The sequence below is a fragment of the Chelonoidis abingdonii genome, chromosome 20 (genome assembly GCF_003597395.2).
Source record: "Chelonoidis abingdonii isolate Lonesome George chromosome 20, CheloAbing_2.0, whole genome shotgun sequence".
Classification (NCBI taxonomy): Eukaryota; Metazoa; Chordata; order Testudines; family Testudinidae; genus Chelonoidis; species Chelonoidis abingdonii.
The window spans coordinates 22,074,811-22,090,531 of record NC_133788.1 but is presented as its reverse complement, the minus strand read 5'-3'; the positions used below and the strand labels follow the sequence as shown (position 1 = coordinate 22,090,531).

The following is a 15,721-nucleotide window of genomic DNA, read 5'->3' as shown; positions in this document are numbered from 1 at the left end:
GGTAATGTTTCGGTGGAGATTTCCAAAAGTGCCAAAGGGAATTAGGAGCATACAAGGCAGTGGGAATTGTGTGCCTGAATTCCTTAGAGAAGTTTGTAACTGGGATTTTCCAATTTACTTGGCTGAAATATGGTAGTTTCTAACCTGCTGTTGCTGACTTGGTCTTGTGTGTAGGTGAGACCATACTGTGTAACATTCGTAGACACTAGTAATGGGGGAGATCATTTAGGCCATGAGTCAAATGCTGGGATGTTGCTTTATAATGATGTGCACTGATAACAATGGCAGCATGTCAAACACAGCAGAAGATGTGTGTCCCTGACCTATGGAGCTTAAAAATCTAAACAGTGTGTTCTCCAGTGCTTCATTCAGTCCAGTTCTGAATAGCCATGAGAGGGCTTCTCCATCCTGGCTAAGTCTCTGGGTCACTAGTCTGACCCGCTGTGATGGAACATCTATTACTTCTGTATTTTCATGACTTGTGCATACATCTAGGCGTTTAATCTCTTTTGTAACAGATCCTGCCTGACTTCTTATTTTTAATGATGTAGTCTCTTATTCTGACTTCCTTTCCTTTATGTTATGCACCCAAAATAGTTTGTTGTAAAAAAGCAAATCCCAAATATATTGGATTGTAAAAGGACCTGTTAACCTCACATGTATCATTCTGTTGTTCAGATCTCAGGAAGCAGGCTAGACAGCTGGAGAATGAGCTTGATCTGAAGTTGGTCTCCTTCAGCAAACTGTGCACAAGCTACAGTCACAGCAGCACCCGAGAGGGAAGACGCGACAGGTATAGGTACTAACAGACTTCTTCATGTTTTTTTAAAAGACTGCTTTAAATACTCTTGATTCATTGAATCTTCCACTTTTCTGTATTATTTGAACCTTTGTTTTTCAAGTAGCTCATTAGAATAGTCCTTCCTGGACATTAGGAACCATATGTTGATCTTCATGAAGCGGTGGTGGTGATCCATATGTATGGTGCCCATTCAAGGACAGTGAAGCGTCGTTAGCATGATGTAAATCATTAGAAGGAATTGTGTTTAAGCGGTAGTTTGTATTTGTGGTAATCCGTAGAGGGGGTGTGTCCTTGTGAATGGCAGTACAACTTGCTGCACCGTCTGTGTTCAAGTTGTATATTCATTTAGAAAATACTTTGCCGTCTTTTAAGGACTTCAACTCAAAGGCTGGAAAGCAGTTTGGATACTGATGAATTTAGCCTCTCAAATCTGCTTGTGGTCTGGCTAGCATTATGCTTCCCATTGTAAAGATGAGGAAATTGAGGCATAGAGCTGTTGTGACTTGTCCAGGCTTGCATAGTGAGTACGTGGCAGAGCTGGGGTTTGAACTGAGGAGTTCTGACACTGAGCCCTCTGCTCTGACCAATATAGATACAGCCCCTAGTTTCAAGTTTTCCTTCAGGATTACTAGTGAGAACTCCTTTTTAAACGTAATTCTTTTACCAAAAGAGCAAATAAACGTTCTTCGTCTGGAAGTGTCAGGTTTATGTGCGTTCCCCAGTCAAGCATAGTTAAGTTTTATAAGTCTCACCACCTTGAGGACCAGACTCTGATTCTTTCTGAAATGGGAAGACAGCTACATCATTAACTTCATAAATGGTGCCCATGCACATGCAGCCTTCTCTCGATCAGTCACTGTGTATTAATTGAGTCTGTTGCAATGGGAATCATTCTGGAACTTGCTCCAATCCTAAAGTGAGAGAGATCATCATCCTTCAAAACCTTCCCTAAAGCTCTCCTCTACTGAGTTGTCTACCAAATATTCAACAATATCTAGGCATCCCGTGTACTGTGACCTCTGCTGCTTATTCTGAGCATGATTGTGTCACTGTCACCTTTTCCTCCTTTCTCCCCTCTTCCTGGTTCTGTTTGTGTCCACCTGTTGTTGCATAGAGGCTAAAACTGTAGGCTCTTTGTGGCACCCAGCACAGTGGATCTTGTCCCTGATTGAGCTCTGTCAGTGTTTCTGCAATACAAATAATAGAGCTTAAGACACCTAAATGGAAGCAGCCCAGCTTGACTTCCCAAGCGTGCGTTAGTTTTGTTCTCATTTTCTCTTCACTCCCCCCAATCCACAGAAACAAACCTTGTTTGTTTTATCTGCCTTTCCCAATAAGTGTTAGTAGATTGCAATCTTACCCCTTGAAAGCCATGTTCCTCCTCTCCTAGCACAACAGTTCTCTCTCCCTGTGTCCGTATTTCAAAGAGAGGACACCAAAATGGATTGTGTCTAAACGTATCGTCGGATTGAATGTGTCTCTTCTGAGATTGCTCTGTTTCCCAGCCGAAGCCCAAGAGCAGCGCCAGGAGTGACCACTCTCTTCCTGAATCAGGGCGGCTGCTGCCACCACCGTCGCCTCCATTTCTCATAAGTTGCCAGAGTTGTATTGTGTGGTGTTTGCCATATAACCCGGACATACCACTGACTTCTTGTTTCCAGAAAGAAAGATGGGCCGTAGAAAAGCCACTAGTTTTCTTTCCTCTTCCTATTCCAATAATTGCAGGTTACCAGAGAAAAGAGTATTGCCTTCAAAAGACGTAAGCTGTTACCTTACAAGTGTCGGTCTGTTGTGTGTTTGCACCTATCCCCTTGCTTGTCTGATTTTTCCTTGTGTAATGTTTAACTGCTTTGACAGGCATAGGGGAGATGGACTATGTAGAAAACACAGTTTATCCCAATTTTTCTATGTGGTATGTTCTTGTTTAAAATGCATCTGCAGGAGTTTCTAGCACTGTATTGTTAATGTACATTTACATAATTATAACATACTAGTATTGAAACCCACTTTCCTGCTAAAAAGGAATCATAAAGAACAGTGTGGGAAAGAAGCATCATTGTTCGGCAAGTAATGATTTCTGACGTGATGTGCAGTAGATTCAGTACCAGATATTAGCTTCAAGAGGGAAGTAAGGTTGTGTCTTCACTAATACTTCTGTTGGCAAAATGTGCATAGCTCAGAGGTGTGAAAAAAACAACCTCCACCCTCGGGGGACGTAAGTTTTGCCAGCTCGTGTGCGCAGCGCTATGTTGGCCACAGAGCCTCTCCTGCTGTCATAGTTACCACCGCTTGTTGAGCTGGTTTTATTGTGTCAATGGGCAAATTCTCTCCCATGGGCATAACATGGCTACCCGAGCGCTCTTCAGCAGCAGTGCTGTGAGTGTAGACATGGTTGAGGGGTATATACCTCATGGTATTTTAACGGAGGTATTGGACTCGTGAGGCAGTCAATACAGGGAAAATGTATCTCTTTTCTAAATTTAATCTCTGACTTTAGGAAACCTACTTAGAAAATAAAATTGCCCTTGTACTTATGCCTGTTATTGACACGTGGTGTCCGAATAGTCACAAAAGAATGTTGTACCTTTCAGTAATTGCTGCTGCTCTTTTCCTCTTAGTTCTGATACAACTCCTCTCTTAAATGGGTCAAGCCAAGACAGAATGTTTGAAACCATGGCGGTGGAGATTGAACAACTTCTGGGAAGGGTAAATGAGTTCTCCTATTCTTATTTCAATACCTAATAGGACTTGGAAGACCTTAACAGATCTAATGTTCTTGCCTAGGCTGTAAAATGTGCGCTTGATAACACAAGATTGCAATATGCCTCCATTAAACAAAACAAGATGTTAGTAACACTGGTAACAGTGGTTGGTAGATACCTCACTGAAAACATGTTAATCAGCATTGTAGCTCCTTTATGGAAAAGTATCCCTTTGGTTTTTTTGTTTTTTTTTTCCGTAGCTTACTGGAATAAATGACAAAATGGCAGAGTACACCAACAGCACGGGAGTCCCATCCCTGAATGCAGCACTGATGCACACGTTACAGCGTCACAGAGACATATTGCAGGTAAGTCATGTGCAATGCATTTGTTACTTGTTTTTACGCTATCTCTTCATTGTAATAATACTTGGGAATGATACTTACTGATATAACCTCACACAAAATCCAAATACTCTTGTAGGGGTGTGTGTGTATAAAAATGTAAAAAAAACCCAACAACCCTAAGATGTTGATTGGCAGGCAGAAGTTTGAGGGATGCTATATCACTGAAAAGTAAATGGTATCAGTTTTTAGTTGTGACCAATGCATAGCCGGTTAAAATGTCTGATGGAAAAGACGTCTTTGTCTCATATGCTGCAAGGGAAGGATATAGAATATAGGATCCTAATAACCAGAAAGGAAATAATCTTACCCACAGCTGCTGTGATTTTGCACACGATGTGGATAGAATTATTTAATCATTTCTATCTTAAAAGGGTCATCTTTATAACATTTACCTTCTTGGTTTTCTGCATATTTCAAAAATGATATAATGAAGCTATTTTTGGTCTGGGACGTAAGGTTTTCATGCCTGGGTTTCTTCTACTCTCTTTTTTGTTAGCATCCAGTAGTTACATAAACTTAATTACAATTGGGACTCTCAGATGAAGAAAAAGCTGTCCCAAGGACAAGTTGTCCCCCCCCCCCACCCCCCAGGTCCACCACCTCGCCTTACATGTGCATCTTCTCCAGGGTCCAGGCATCTAATTAATGGAGCCGTGCCTGCGCAGCTCCACTGATTAGGTGGATGGCCCTTTAGGTGGATGGCCCTTTATTTTGCGGATGCCGAGGCACACACCTTAGAGGAAACTATCTGCAGACCACCTGAATGGGGCTCATGGACCACTGGTGGTCCGCAGAGCACAGTTTGAGAACCTCTGCACTAATGTCTGAAAGTTTTTTAGGTACTATCTTTTTACTTTTCCTATCTAGTTAACAGAATATATAAACTTAATTCTCGCAAAAAATGTTTGGTTCATTTATTAGCAGGAAAATTGTGCTGGTTGTTTGGGTAATATGGAGAACCGAGTAACGAAGGCTTGGATAAACTGGGTTCTGGTGTCTTAGAATTGGAAAAAGTACAGAGAATGGCAGCAAAAATGATTAGGGGTTTGGAACAGTTTTCATACTAGGAGAACGTAAAAAGACTAGGGCTGTTCATCTTAGAGAAGAGATGATTAAGAGGCGATATGATAGAGGTCTATAAAATCATTTCTGGTGTGGAGAAAGTGAATGGGGAAGTGTTATTTACCCCTTCACATAACACGAGAACCAGGGGTCATGCAAGGAAATTTATAAGCAAGAGATTTAAAGCAAACTTACAGAAGTACTTCACACAGTGCACAGCCATCCCGTGGAACTCATTGGGAGGGAATGCTGTGAAGGCCAAAAGTATAACTGGTTTCGGAAAAAATTAAGATAAGTTCATGGACGATAGGTTCATCAGTGTCTGCTCACCAAAAAGGTCAGGAACATAACACCATGCTCTGCGTGTCCCTAAACCTCTGACTGCCACCAGCTGGGACTGGATGACAGGATGAGTCACTTAATTATTGCTCTATTCTGTTCATTCGCACTGAAGATTCTGGCATTGGCCACTGTTGGAAGACAGGACAGTGGGATAAATGAACCATTTTTGTTTTATGTGAAAACGAGAGGAGGGGGTTGTAATGAAAGTTCAGTATAACCTTAACCACTGAGATCATTAGTAAGCAAGTACTGTAACGCAGTAGCAGTAATAAAACTTTCGAGCCTATTTTCCATTTTTACTAGCCTTTGTATTGGCTAGTTTTCTGCCCATTTAGTATCTGTTGGTCAGATCTTGTTGGCAGAGTGTAGCCATTGTCAAGATCTAATGGTGCTTAAAATACTTGTTTTGTTACAGGATTACACACATGAATTCCATAAAACCAAAACCAACTTTCTGGCAGTACGGGAAAGGGAAAATCTCTTGGGATCAGTACGGAAAGATATTGAGTAAGTCTGAGTATAAACAATAGAAATAGACTTAAACACTTGGCTTGTCCTGACTGGAAAAAGCAGATTTCTTTGAACGATTACCCCGTTTTCTGAGATATTTTGCATGATTTTTTAAAGTGCTTCTTTCAGAGGTGGCTCATTTCAAGAACATCGTTGGGCGTATTATGAGGCTGTACATTGAAACGAAATCTATTATAGCCAAATGTTCCAGTACTAAAATACGCCTGGCTCTTCTTTCCAGTAGCGTGGGAAGTGTGCCTCCCTAAATCAAATGAATTCGTATATATTTAAAGGAGGGTCAAAAGCTTCCAGTGTAAAGTGAAGAAAAAGGCTGTTCTGATTGGAGCAATTGTCATAAGTGTCAGGTTGAATTAATGAGTTGTTTCAATCAGATCTTAAAAGATGCAAATTGCATTTGAGAATAAGCCGTTTAGCATGCTTGTTCGAGATCACGTTAACAGCTGTGGATGTAAACCACAGATAAAGACTGTCCATGAGGCAAAAGTTAATCTTTGAAAAGCCTTTTGAGAAATAGTTCTGCCTATCCTCACTGGCCTCTCTTCCCTAGATTTCATTCTAGGAATCTTTGTTTGAAAATATAGGATCTTCTGTTTTGTAGGAGCTCTTCTGCTTTTCTATATTCCTCACCTTGAGTTGGATTTCTTTGTGACAACACAAACCTCACAACCCTTTTAACTTGACATGAGGGGATTGCAGCAGGAGCATTTCCTGTTTTTAGGAGCACAGGTTGTGTTTCCATGTGAACGTCCCTGGTAGCAGTAAACCGTAAGAGTAAACAAGCAGAACTGTGTTCAAAATACAGGCCCAGTGCTCTTCCATTGAAGTTAGTGGCAAAAATCCTTTTCATTTTAGGGTGGGGTCCAGAATGTTGTTCAGTGAATCTCTAAAAAACAAACCTTAAGTATTTGCAATATAATTAAGCCTGGACGTGAATTGCAAGTTTACTTTTCCTTCTACAACCCCTAGTGAGTTTCTCTGGAACACCAGCAGAGGGCACCTGCCTTTCCTTTATCTATCCAGTGTACATTTCAGAATGCTTCCCTCAGGGAAAGAGAAATTAGAACTTGTTTCTGAATGGGAAAATAGCAAACTCTTTTCTGAGAGAGGTTATTTTGAGCCCAGGTGAAACTGGGGAAGCTGTATGTACTGATTTATTATAGCCTCTCTAGTGTAGGGTTGGGTTCCACTTTGCCCTTGGAAAACTGCGCATGTGTGTATCTATGTACACACACACACACACGTATGTATAGGTAGGGTAAAACACATCAATCCATTTTCTATGGTTTAGTCTATCCGTTTAAAAAAAAAGTTTTAATGAGACTGAGACTTTTTTCCATTTGGTGATTTAGAAATAACCGAATTTAACATACAGGCTAGGTCTGGCAAGCGATTAAAAAAATTAATGATCGTTAATCACACTCTTAATAATAGAATACCATTTACTTCAATTTGTTGGGTGTTTTCTACAGTTTCAAATATAATGATTTCAGTTACAACACAGAATACAAAGTGTACAGTGCTCACTTTCTAGTTATTTTTCACTGTAAAAAACAAAAGAAATAGTATTTTTCAATTCACCTAATGCAAGTACTGTAGTACAATCTCTTTATTATGAAAGTTGAACTTACAAATGTAGAATTATGTACCAAAAACAACTTCATTCAGAAACAAAACTGTGTAAAACTTTAGAGCCTACAAGTCCACTCAGTCCTATTTCTTGTTCAGACAGTCGCTCAGGCAAACTAGTTTGTTTGCATTTGCAGGAGATAATGCTGCCTCCTTCTTGTTCAAAATGCCACCTGAACGTGAGAACAGGTGTTCGCATGGCACTGTTGCAGCCAGCATCACAAGATATTTACATACCAGATGCACTGAAGATTCACATGTCCCTTCATGCTTCATCCACCATTCCCGAGGACATGCGTCCATGCTGATGACAGGTTCTGCTCAATAACAATCCAAAGCAGTGCAGACCGACGCATGTTCATTTTCATAATCTGAGTCAGATGTCGCCAGCAGAAGGTTTATTGTCTTTTTTGGTCGTTCGAGTTTTGTAGTTTCCACATCAGTGTGTTGCTCTTTTTAGACTTCTGAAAGCATGCTCTACACCTCATCCCTTTCAGATTTTGGACGGCACTTCAGTTTCTTAAACCCTGGGTTGAGTGCTGTAGCTAGTTTTATAAATCTCACATTGGTACTCTCCTTGCATTTTATCAAATCTGCAGCAAAAATGTTCTGAAAATGAACATGTGCTGAGTCATCATCCGAGACTACTATAACATGAAATATATGGCAGAATGCGGGAAAAACAGAGCCAGACACATACAGTTCTCCCTCAAGGAGTGCAGTCATAAATTTAATTAACACATGATTTTTTTAATGAGCGTCATCAACATGGAGGCACATCCTCTAGAATGGTGGCTGAAGCATGAAGGGTCATACAAATGTTTAGCATATCTGGTACGTAAATACCTTGCAATGCCATTTACAAAAATCCCATGCAAAAAATCCCATGAATGGATTTGTAGGCTCTAAAGTTTTACATTGTTTTATTTTTGAGTGAAGTTATGTAAAAAAAAATCTATATTTGTAAGTTGCATTTTCGTGATAGAGATTGCACTACAGTACTTCTATGAGGTGAACTGAAAATTTCTTTTATCATTTTTACAGTGCAAATATTTGTAATAAAAAATAATAAAGTGAGCACTGTACACTTTGTATTCTGTGTTGTAATAGAAATCAATATATTTGAAAATGTAGAAAAATATCCAAAAATATTTAATAAATCTCAATTGGTATTTTATTGTTTAACGGTGCGATTAAAACTGCAATTAATAGTGATTCAAATAATTAATTTTTTTGAGTTAATCGTGTGAGTTAACCGCAATTAATCGACAGCCCTGATACAAGCAGATCAATAAATGCTGCTTTGTGAAAAGTATTTCTGGGAAAATTGTTTTTCATTTTCTTTTTTTAAATCTTAGGTCGTATAAAAGTGGGTCCAGTGTGAACAATAGAAGAACAGAGCTGTTCCTGAAAGAACATGAGCACCTTCGAAAGTAGGTTTTCTTAAATATGTTGGGGAGCCGTTCTTTTTCTTACGGTAAAAGAATAAGAACAGCATCTACAGTTGCAGTGCCTAGGACAGAGAGTACAGGAGCCATTCATCCTCATGCTTCAGAACATAAAAAACAAGCTCAGCTGAGGTCAGGGAGAAAATCACCTCCATAATATTCTACAAGGTGCTAGGGCACTAGGCAGGTTTAATACTTTCCTCTTGCAAGATCCAGCATATGGCGCAACTGGGCATAGGATAGTTGGCTAAGTAGCCTGTACCAATATGGCAGTTTCCTTGTGAATTTAGATGTTTTGTGGCTGAAACTACTAATTTAAAGACCAAATGGAAGAATTCTCTCAGGGCAGCAAATGAATTATTTTGTGGTTCTGAACATTTCCATTCCTTGGTGATGAGGTCGGTTTTGCAGCTACTGTATATCCAGCTCAGTTGTGCTGTAATTGGAAGAATCTTTCAGTGTGTAACTGCAATCATATTTTAACTGAAATGCTTTGTTTAATGGTTATTTTTTGTTGTTTGCACTTCCTTCTTATTTCAGTTTAATGAACATTGGAAGTAGGACAATTTTTGCTTAGATGTCCCCAAAATAATGATGGGTTTATAATCCTATTGTGTTTTTGCTGATGAAGTGTTTGGATAGAAGATTTTTAAACAAACAAGATTGAAATATATTAGTGGCCAGGTTCTAATGAACAAAGTAAACTCTTTAATGTACATTACATAGGAAAGAACACAGGGTACAAAATTGTTACACTGAGGTCACCTATAAACATTTCTTTGCCACCAGCAATAGCAAATTTTGCTGTTGAAAGTGTTTGTGGATATTTTACAAGCCAATTCTGTAAGTTTTTGTTGTTGGCTTTGTGCTGCCTCTTACTCTGTGATTTTTATTTAATACATTATTTTAAAACAATCTTTCTGTATTAGCAATACCAGCATATGCCTGTCTGATAGGATGAACGTACAGCCGTCTTTGTAGTTGATTCTGTGGTGTTCCACCTAAAGCTGACACATACAAGGGCTGTCCCCCAATCGTAAGAAGCAATGTACTGCTGTACCTGTTGTACTCAGTACTGTTTATTCCTTGTGGAATATCTTCTACGTAACCAATGTATGTGCAAAAAAAACCTATTCAGCTTTTGTTCTTTATTCTATTTGCCTTTGGATTTCTGCTCTACTTATGTCACTAAATCTTTCTTCTTTTTTCTGTCAGTGTGAGACACAGAATGATACCCTGCTTTTCACTTGCCTTTGCTAAGCGTGTAGAAAAGACTAAATCCACATACCAGAATTAGTAATACCTTAAATACATCTAAAATTGATATCTGTTTTTTTAACCAAAACTAAAAAGGCAGTCCAAAGATTTCTCCTTAGTTCTGTTTTTCTCAGTCTAACTATAGAGGACTTCATCTATTTATAAAGTAGATGATCTCTGTTACTCTCCATCCATAGGGAATTGTAGTTTTGAAAGTTTGCCTCAGATACCAAGTTACATGGTCTCAGAGCTCTAGGAACTCAATGATTTCAAGTGTGTATATATGGGGAGTTTGAAACAAGCGTATTCAATCTGTTTTTCTCGTTCAAATGAGATCTAACTAATCAGCGTGCACACTGGAATTTATTCCTCATTTATGGTTAACACTTTTCTGTACAAAATGATGCTGTGCTGCCAGGCATTAAAAATGGAAATATGCACAAAAACATTAGGGTGAAAAGGAGCAAAATCCCATGGAACAGTGTCACAAAGCTGTGGCTCTTTAGGCATTTCCTTTCATTCAGGATGTAATCATATGATCTTATGCTCAGGGTCTAACTAACTGATAGCCATAGCTGGGCTTGGGAAGGAATTTTCCCTGGTGGTTTTTGCCTTCCTCTGTAGCATGGGGCATGGGTCACTTGCAGGTTTAAAATAGTGTAAATGGTGAATTCTCTGTAACTTGAAATCGTTCTTTAAACCGTGATTTGAGGACTTCAGTAACTCAGCCGGAGGTTAGGGGTCTATTTGAGGAGTTGGTGAGGTTCTGTGGCTTGCAGTGTGTAGGAGGTCAGACTAGAAGATGACCATGATGGTCCCTTCTGACCGTAAATTCTATGAGTCTATATTTGTGTAGAAAAGGCTTGGGTTTCAAAGAAACACAAACTTCTATGACTTAGTATGTTTCCACACTCCAGCCACCGTAAACTATAGGCGGACACAAGGAGGCAGTATTTCATAGGGAAAGTTTTTTATCTGTAGGTTGAGATCTGTTCCTAAAGATAATTTTGTGTTGTAGCCAAGACTATGTAAAAAGCTTTTACAGGAAATTAAAAATACAGTTTTTAGATGGGTGATGAAGTATGGGAAGGCCACAATTTCCCTTGGGATCCCTGGTGGCATTCAGAAATTCACTGGGCTAAAGCACAAGCTAATGATTTTCCTTTAAGTTGCATCTGTTGTTAACCTTTATAATCAAGAATGTTATTACATTCTACAGAAACAGTGCAATAGGTTTAATGTCTTGGAGGTGAACCCTAACTGAAATTGAGTGCACTGATGAAGAACAAGGAGTGCCTATTAGTCTGAATAAACTTTTGTTCCCATATCATAAGGATAGAAAGCAAGTGTTAAGTAATGTTATAAATTTGGCATTTTCTGGAAAAAAATGCAAATAATTTCCTCTTGCAGTTCCTCTAAAATACACTTCTGGTAAGTGCATAGAGAGGAAATTATCAACCAGATCTTTAAATGGCCCTAAAACAGTACAATGAAGGCACCCCTTAAATATCTTGTATGTTTCATCTGATGAACATTTTTAGAAATAATCAGGTCAAGCACCTTACAGAGGTATTTGTTACTTTGGTCTTTCCTGGGACAAAGTTTCATTGTGGTGATTAACTTCTGTTGACTTATGACTTTTATTCTTGATAGCAGTCTGATTTCACAGTAAGGATGATCCTTTTCAGAAGGCGGATCAGAGTATTCCTGTACGTGTGTGTGTGTCTACAATGTATAAAATATTAAAGGGTTCTTCGGGCTTATTTAATAGATCAATTGGAGAAACATCTGTGCTGCTATTATTTCTCTCTCTCTCAAAATATGCCCAGTTGATACTCAACTCGATATTTTGTTGAGTTGTGATCTCTTACTGTAACAGATAATGTGAGGTTTAGAATTAATAGAGTTGTTTGCATTTTAAATCTAGTTAATAAAAATGCTGCTGTTTATCTGTTCTCAAAATATACTTTAACTAAAAATGAATTTGGTAAACTTTGGTACTTGATAGAATTTTCCCTGGTAGCCATTAGTCTTACAGAAGGTGGTGCCGTTTTCCCTTTTTAGTTGATGAAGTACAGATAGCTTTCTTGCCTGACTTGTGGTTCACCGTAGGCCATTATAATCAGTCAGGCAATGTAAAATGCTGAGCTGAATCATTGTCAGGATTGTTGCTATGTTATTTATTTTGAATGAGCCCTCACATTTCTGGAGACTTTCAAAGGTTATATGAAGATGAAATAGCTGTTAGGGATTCACGTGAAGTATAACTTTTCTTTTATATAGTCACTTAAAAAATGCAGGTTGTCTTACAGCTCTTTGAGATTTCTATTTTCACACACGTCCATAGTGTGAGATTTACTTCTTGTTGTTCAGAGTAGTTAAACGCAATGCAAGTTGACACTTAAAATTCCAATTCAAATGGAAATAAATACTTCAATAGCTATTTAGTGATTTCTGCTTGCTTTTTCAGAGCAGTTTTTTTTAAGTGTGGAAGAAATTGTTACAGCATATATGGGAAGAGTTGCATCAACAACCACTAAATATGCTGGCCTAGATATTAAAACTAAAGCTGACTCTTAGTCCTACAATTAGTTGAAACTTTGTAACTGGGGAGTTCCAGTCGTTCATCCACCACAAGTCAGTTTCTTCTTGTTACCTTCATATAAATTAATACTGCAGCTGCATTAAATAAAATGCGCTTCAAAACATTTTCCAACCGACCCTCCAGCCTTTTAGGGAAAAGGAAAACATCTTCAGAACTAGAGAGAACATCTTCCAGGGACTGATTGCAAAATATAAGAATTTTTTTAATTAAAACATTAAAAACAAAAATGTATAAACAAATTATATAGAGTGAGAAGTTATTCGAAATGTGTTGGAAACCCAGAGGAAACAATGTCATGGCAGAACATGGAAGGGCACACTGCAAAGTAGAGATAACTCTGAGGTATGTGCAGAAATATGGTGTCAGAGCATAAGAAAAATGGCAAGAAATCAAAAGCTTGCAAGATATTCAGAACTTTTCAAGTGAGAATCCTTAGCTCAAAAATAGATATTGACATAGAAAATATTAAAGGATTTCATACTTGTCATCAAAGAAAGTAATTAGTGTAATATTACTGCCAAGAAGCTGTGGAAGCTGGCGAATGGTCCATAGAAACCAGAAGGAGCTAGCAAATTATACAAATGTGTTTCTGACAAAACTCTGTGAATTTTGAGATGCTCAGGACCTGCTTCCTGAGGGTGTGCACTGCAGAGAGGCGGTGATGCCAGGCCATTTGGCAGAGATAGCTGAAGTGTCTGAATGAACTATGAAGGTGACAGTAAGAGAACTTAAATATTTAAAAAATAAAATGAAATTGAGAAGACTGTGGCAGAGCTCCTGAGAAAACATTGGTACTGTAGCTCAGCCTTGTGGAATTCTTGCCAATAGGAAGCACCATTTTAACCCTGTCATTGATATATTAAATACTTCAGCCTACTGCATGTTTATTTTAAGTCCTGGTAATGACTAGTTGTAGTACAGCTCTGTGAGCTAAGAGGTGAAAACATTATCTAAGAATTGACATGGTTATCCGCTGTATTTAACTACCTTCTTCTACAAGGCACAGTCAGGAGAGTTGGTGGTTCCCAAGAGAGATGCTATGTTACAACTTTTTAAAAGGAGTACTATGTGCATCTTCCTAACCAGTCTCTGTCATATGCCATTATCAGATCCATGGGCTATAGTTTACCCAACAGAGTCCAGGCTCATCCTTCACCCCTTCTTCTTATGTATGAGAGGGGACTAAAAGGAGACAACGGTTACTCCTGGCAATGTTCTCTTTGCTCTGAAAACGTTCCTGGGAAATCACATTGGCAAGTACTAGATCTTACAGTCTACAGTGGCATCTGATTGATGGTAGAAACTAGAAGAGAACCAACAAGAAATGTAATAAAGTTTTTGCACTTCAGGGGTGCTGTGAGTGTGGCTCTCTGAGGACTTTGTGGAGGGACACGGACTCTCTTCTATGGTAATTCCTGCTTTGTTTCTAAATTTTACCTTTTTTACTCTTTCCCCACAGTGTGAAAATAACCCGCACTGTGATCATTCTAGGGAGTAGTTGTTCACTGAGGTATTCTGGGACAGGAGCTTGAGCATTCATAGGGATAGCAGTTCAACCATTCTACTGATTTCATACTGTAGGGCTAAACAGTTGTTTTAGTTTTCTGTGGGGAAAACCAACTGCTTCCATTGCTTTCAGACTGAACAGAAGTAAATGTTAAAGGCATTGGCTTAAAACATTCAGTAATGTGGAAAAAAAACGACTCCCAAGTTGGCATAAACTATTGAAGCTTGATTTAGTAAAACGCTAATCAGGCGCTTGAAGAATTTGCCAGGAATGTTCACTCACTGGAATTTCTAAAGCCTCTTCTGTGGATTCAGTTTTTTTTTTCTTGATTTTTTTTTCAAAATCCAGAGCACTCAAAGGCCTTCATGCAGCATATTAATCTACCACATTTAGTAGTGTAATACATTTGTTATCTCTTCTGGAAAGATGATGCGAGTGCAAATGGAGAATTGATTTGCTTGATTATACATATGTAGATGAATTGTAAATGGGAGGAAAATTTTGACATCCCAGCCATTGTATGGACTCCCGGCATGCCTGTAGTATGCAAAATTGCTACCAATGGTGCACAAGTGATTGTGCCATCATGTGGATTGCACTTACCCTGAGTAGGGTTGACCAGTGTCTGCTGGTACAAATGCTAGTTTGGCAGCAAGTGCTGGTGTGCATAGTTCAGTTGGTTCTTGCAGTACCATCCCATAGTGCTGCTGCTTAATCTTCATTGATGACTTTAACAGCACAGAGTGCTGGATGCATACAACCCTCAGCTCCGTTTAGCTCTGGCAGGCTCAAGAGCAACAGGGTTTCCAAAGACACTAGGGGGAATTTGTCTGGTTCTCCGCCCTCCAACTGAGCCCTTCACAATTGTGAATTGAAGGAATTCCATTATTTCTGTAGCTCCTTTTTGATTCTGAGCTTTAAAAGGAAATCAGACTTGTAGGTCAAGGGCAGTTTTCCACCTCTCTGGACAGGTAAATGAGTTGTTTGGGGCCATGGATAGGTTGAGGGAAGAGAGAATCATGTAGAGGTCTGTGACGTTATGAGTATAATATAATATCTCATTGAAAGGTGACAGGGCCGGAAAGAATTATTTAACTCACCTCACCAACTGACCTGACCCATGGGTGAACCTTAAGGACTGGTTAGGAGGATATGTAAATGAATAGAGCTTTGAAATGCAAGTCAGCGTTGTTAGAGGTAGAAGGGGAGGTGTTTGCTCAGGTCTTGTGATGTAAGCAAACAAGTCTTGTCTATTGCTATAGCTTTAACTCAAAGATCAAAAAAGAAATATTAGCATTTCAGATGATACTTGAGTGAAATAGTATTATTGTCTAGGTGTCTCTTTGAAGCTTGTGGTAACCTGTATCTGAACTGTTTAACGGATAAATTACTCTGTGCTAATTGCCAGGATGTTTGGGAGAAGGAGTTAAGC

At 39.0% G+C, this 15,721-nt stretch overlaps 1 protein-coding gene across 3 annotated transcripts in view; it reads left to right on the top strand.

Annotated features, from left to right (window-relative positions):
- Positions 1 to 664: 664 nt before the first annotated feature.
- Positions 665 to 15,721, top strand: part of GOSR1 (golgi SNAP receptor complex member 1) — a 101,157-nt gene continuing 86,100 nt past the window's right edge. For 2 of the 3 annotated variants that reach the window (XM_075074090.1, XM_075074087.1), the window contains exons 1-5: positions 665 to 799; positions 3,421 to 3,508; positions 3,765 to 3,872; positions 5,731 to 5,822; positions 8,831 to 8,905. In XM_075074090.1, the coding sequence (XP_074930191.1) occupies positions 3,464 to 3,508; positions 3,765 to 3,872; positions 5,731 to 5,822; positions 8,831 to 8,905 (320 nt within the window). In that variant the 5' untranslated portion in view covers positions 665 to 799; positions 3,421 to 3,463. The remainder of the gene's footprint in view (positions 800 to 3,420; positions 3,509 to 3,764; positions 3,873 to 5,730; positions 5,823 to 8,830; positions 8,906 to 15,721) is intronic. The other variant, XM_075074089.1, reaches the window with a different exon arrangement.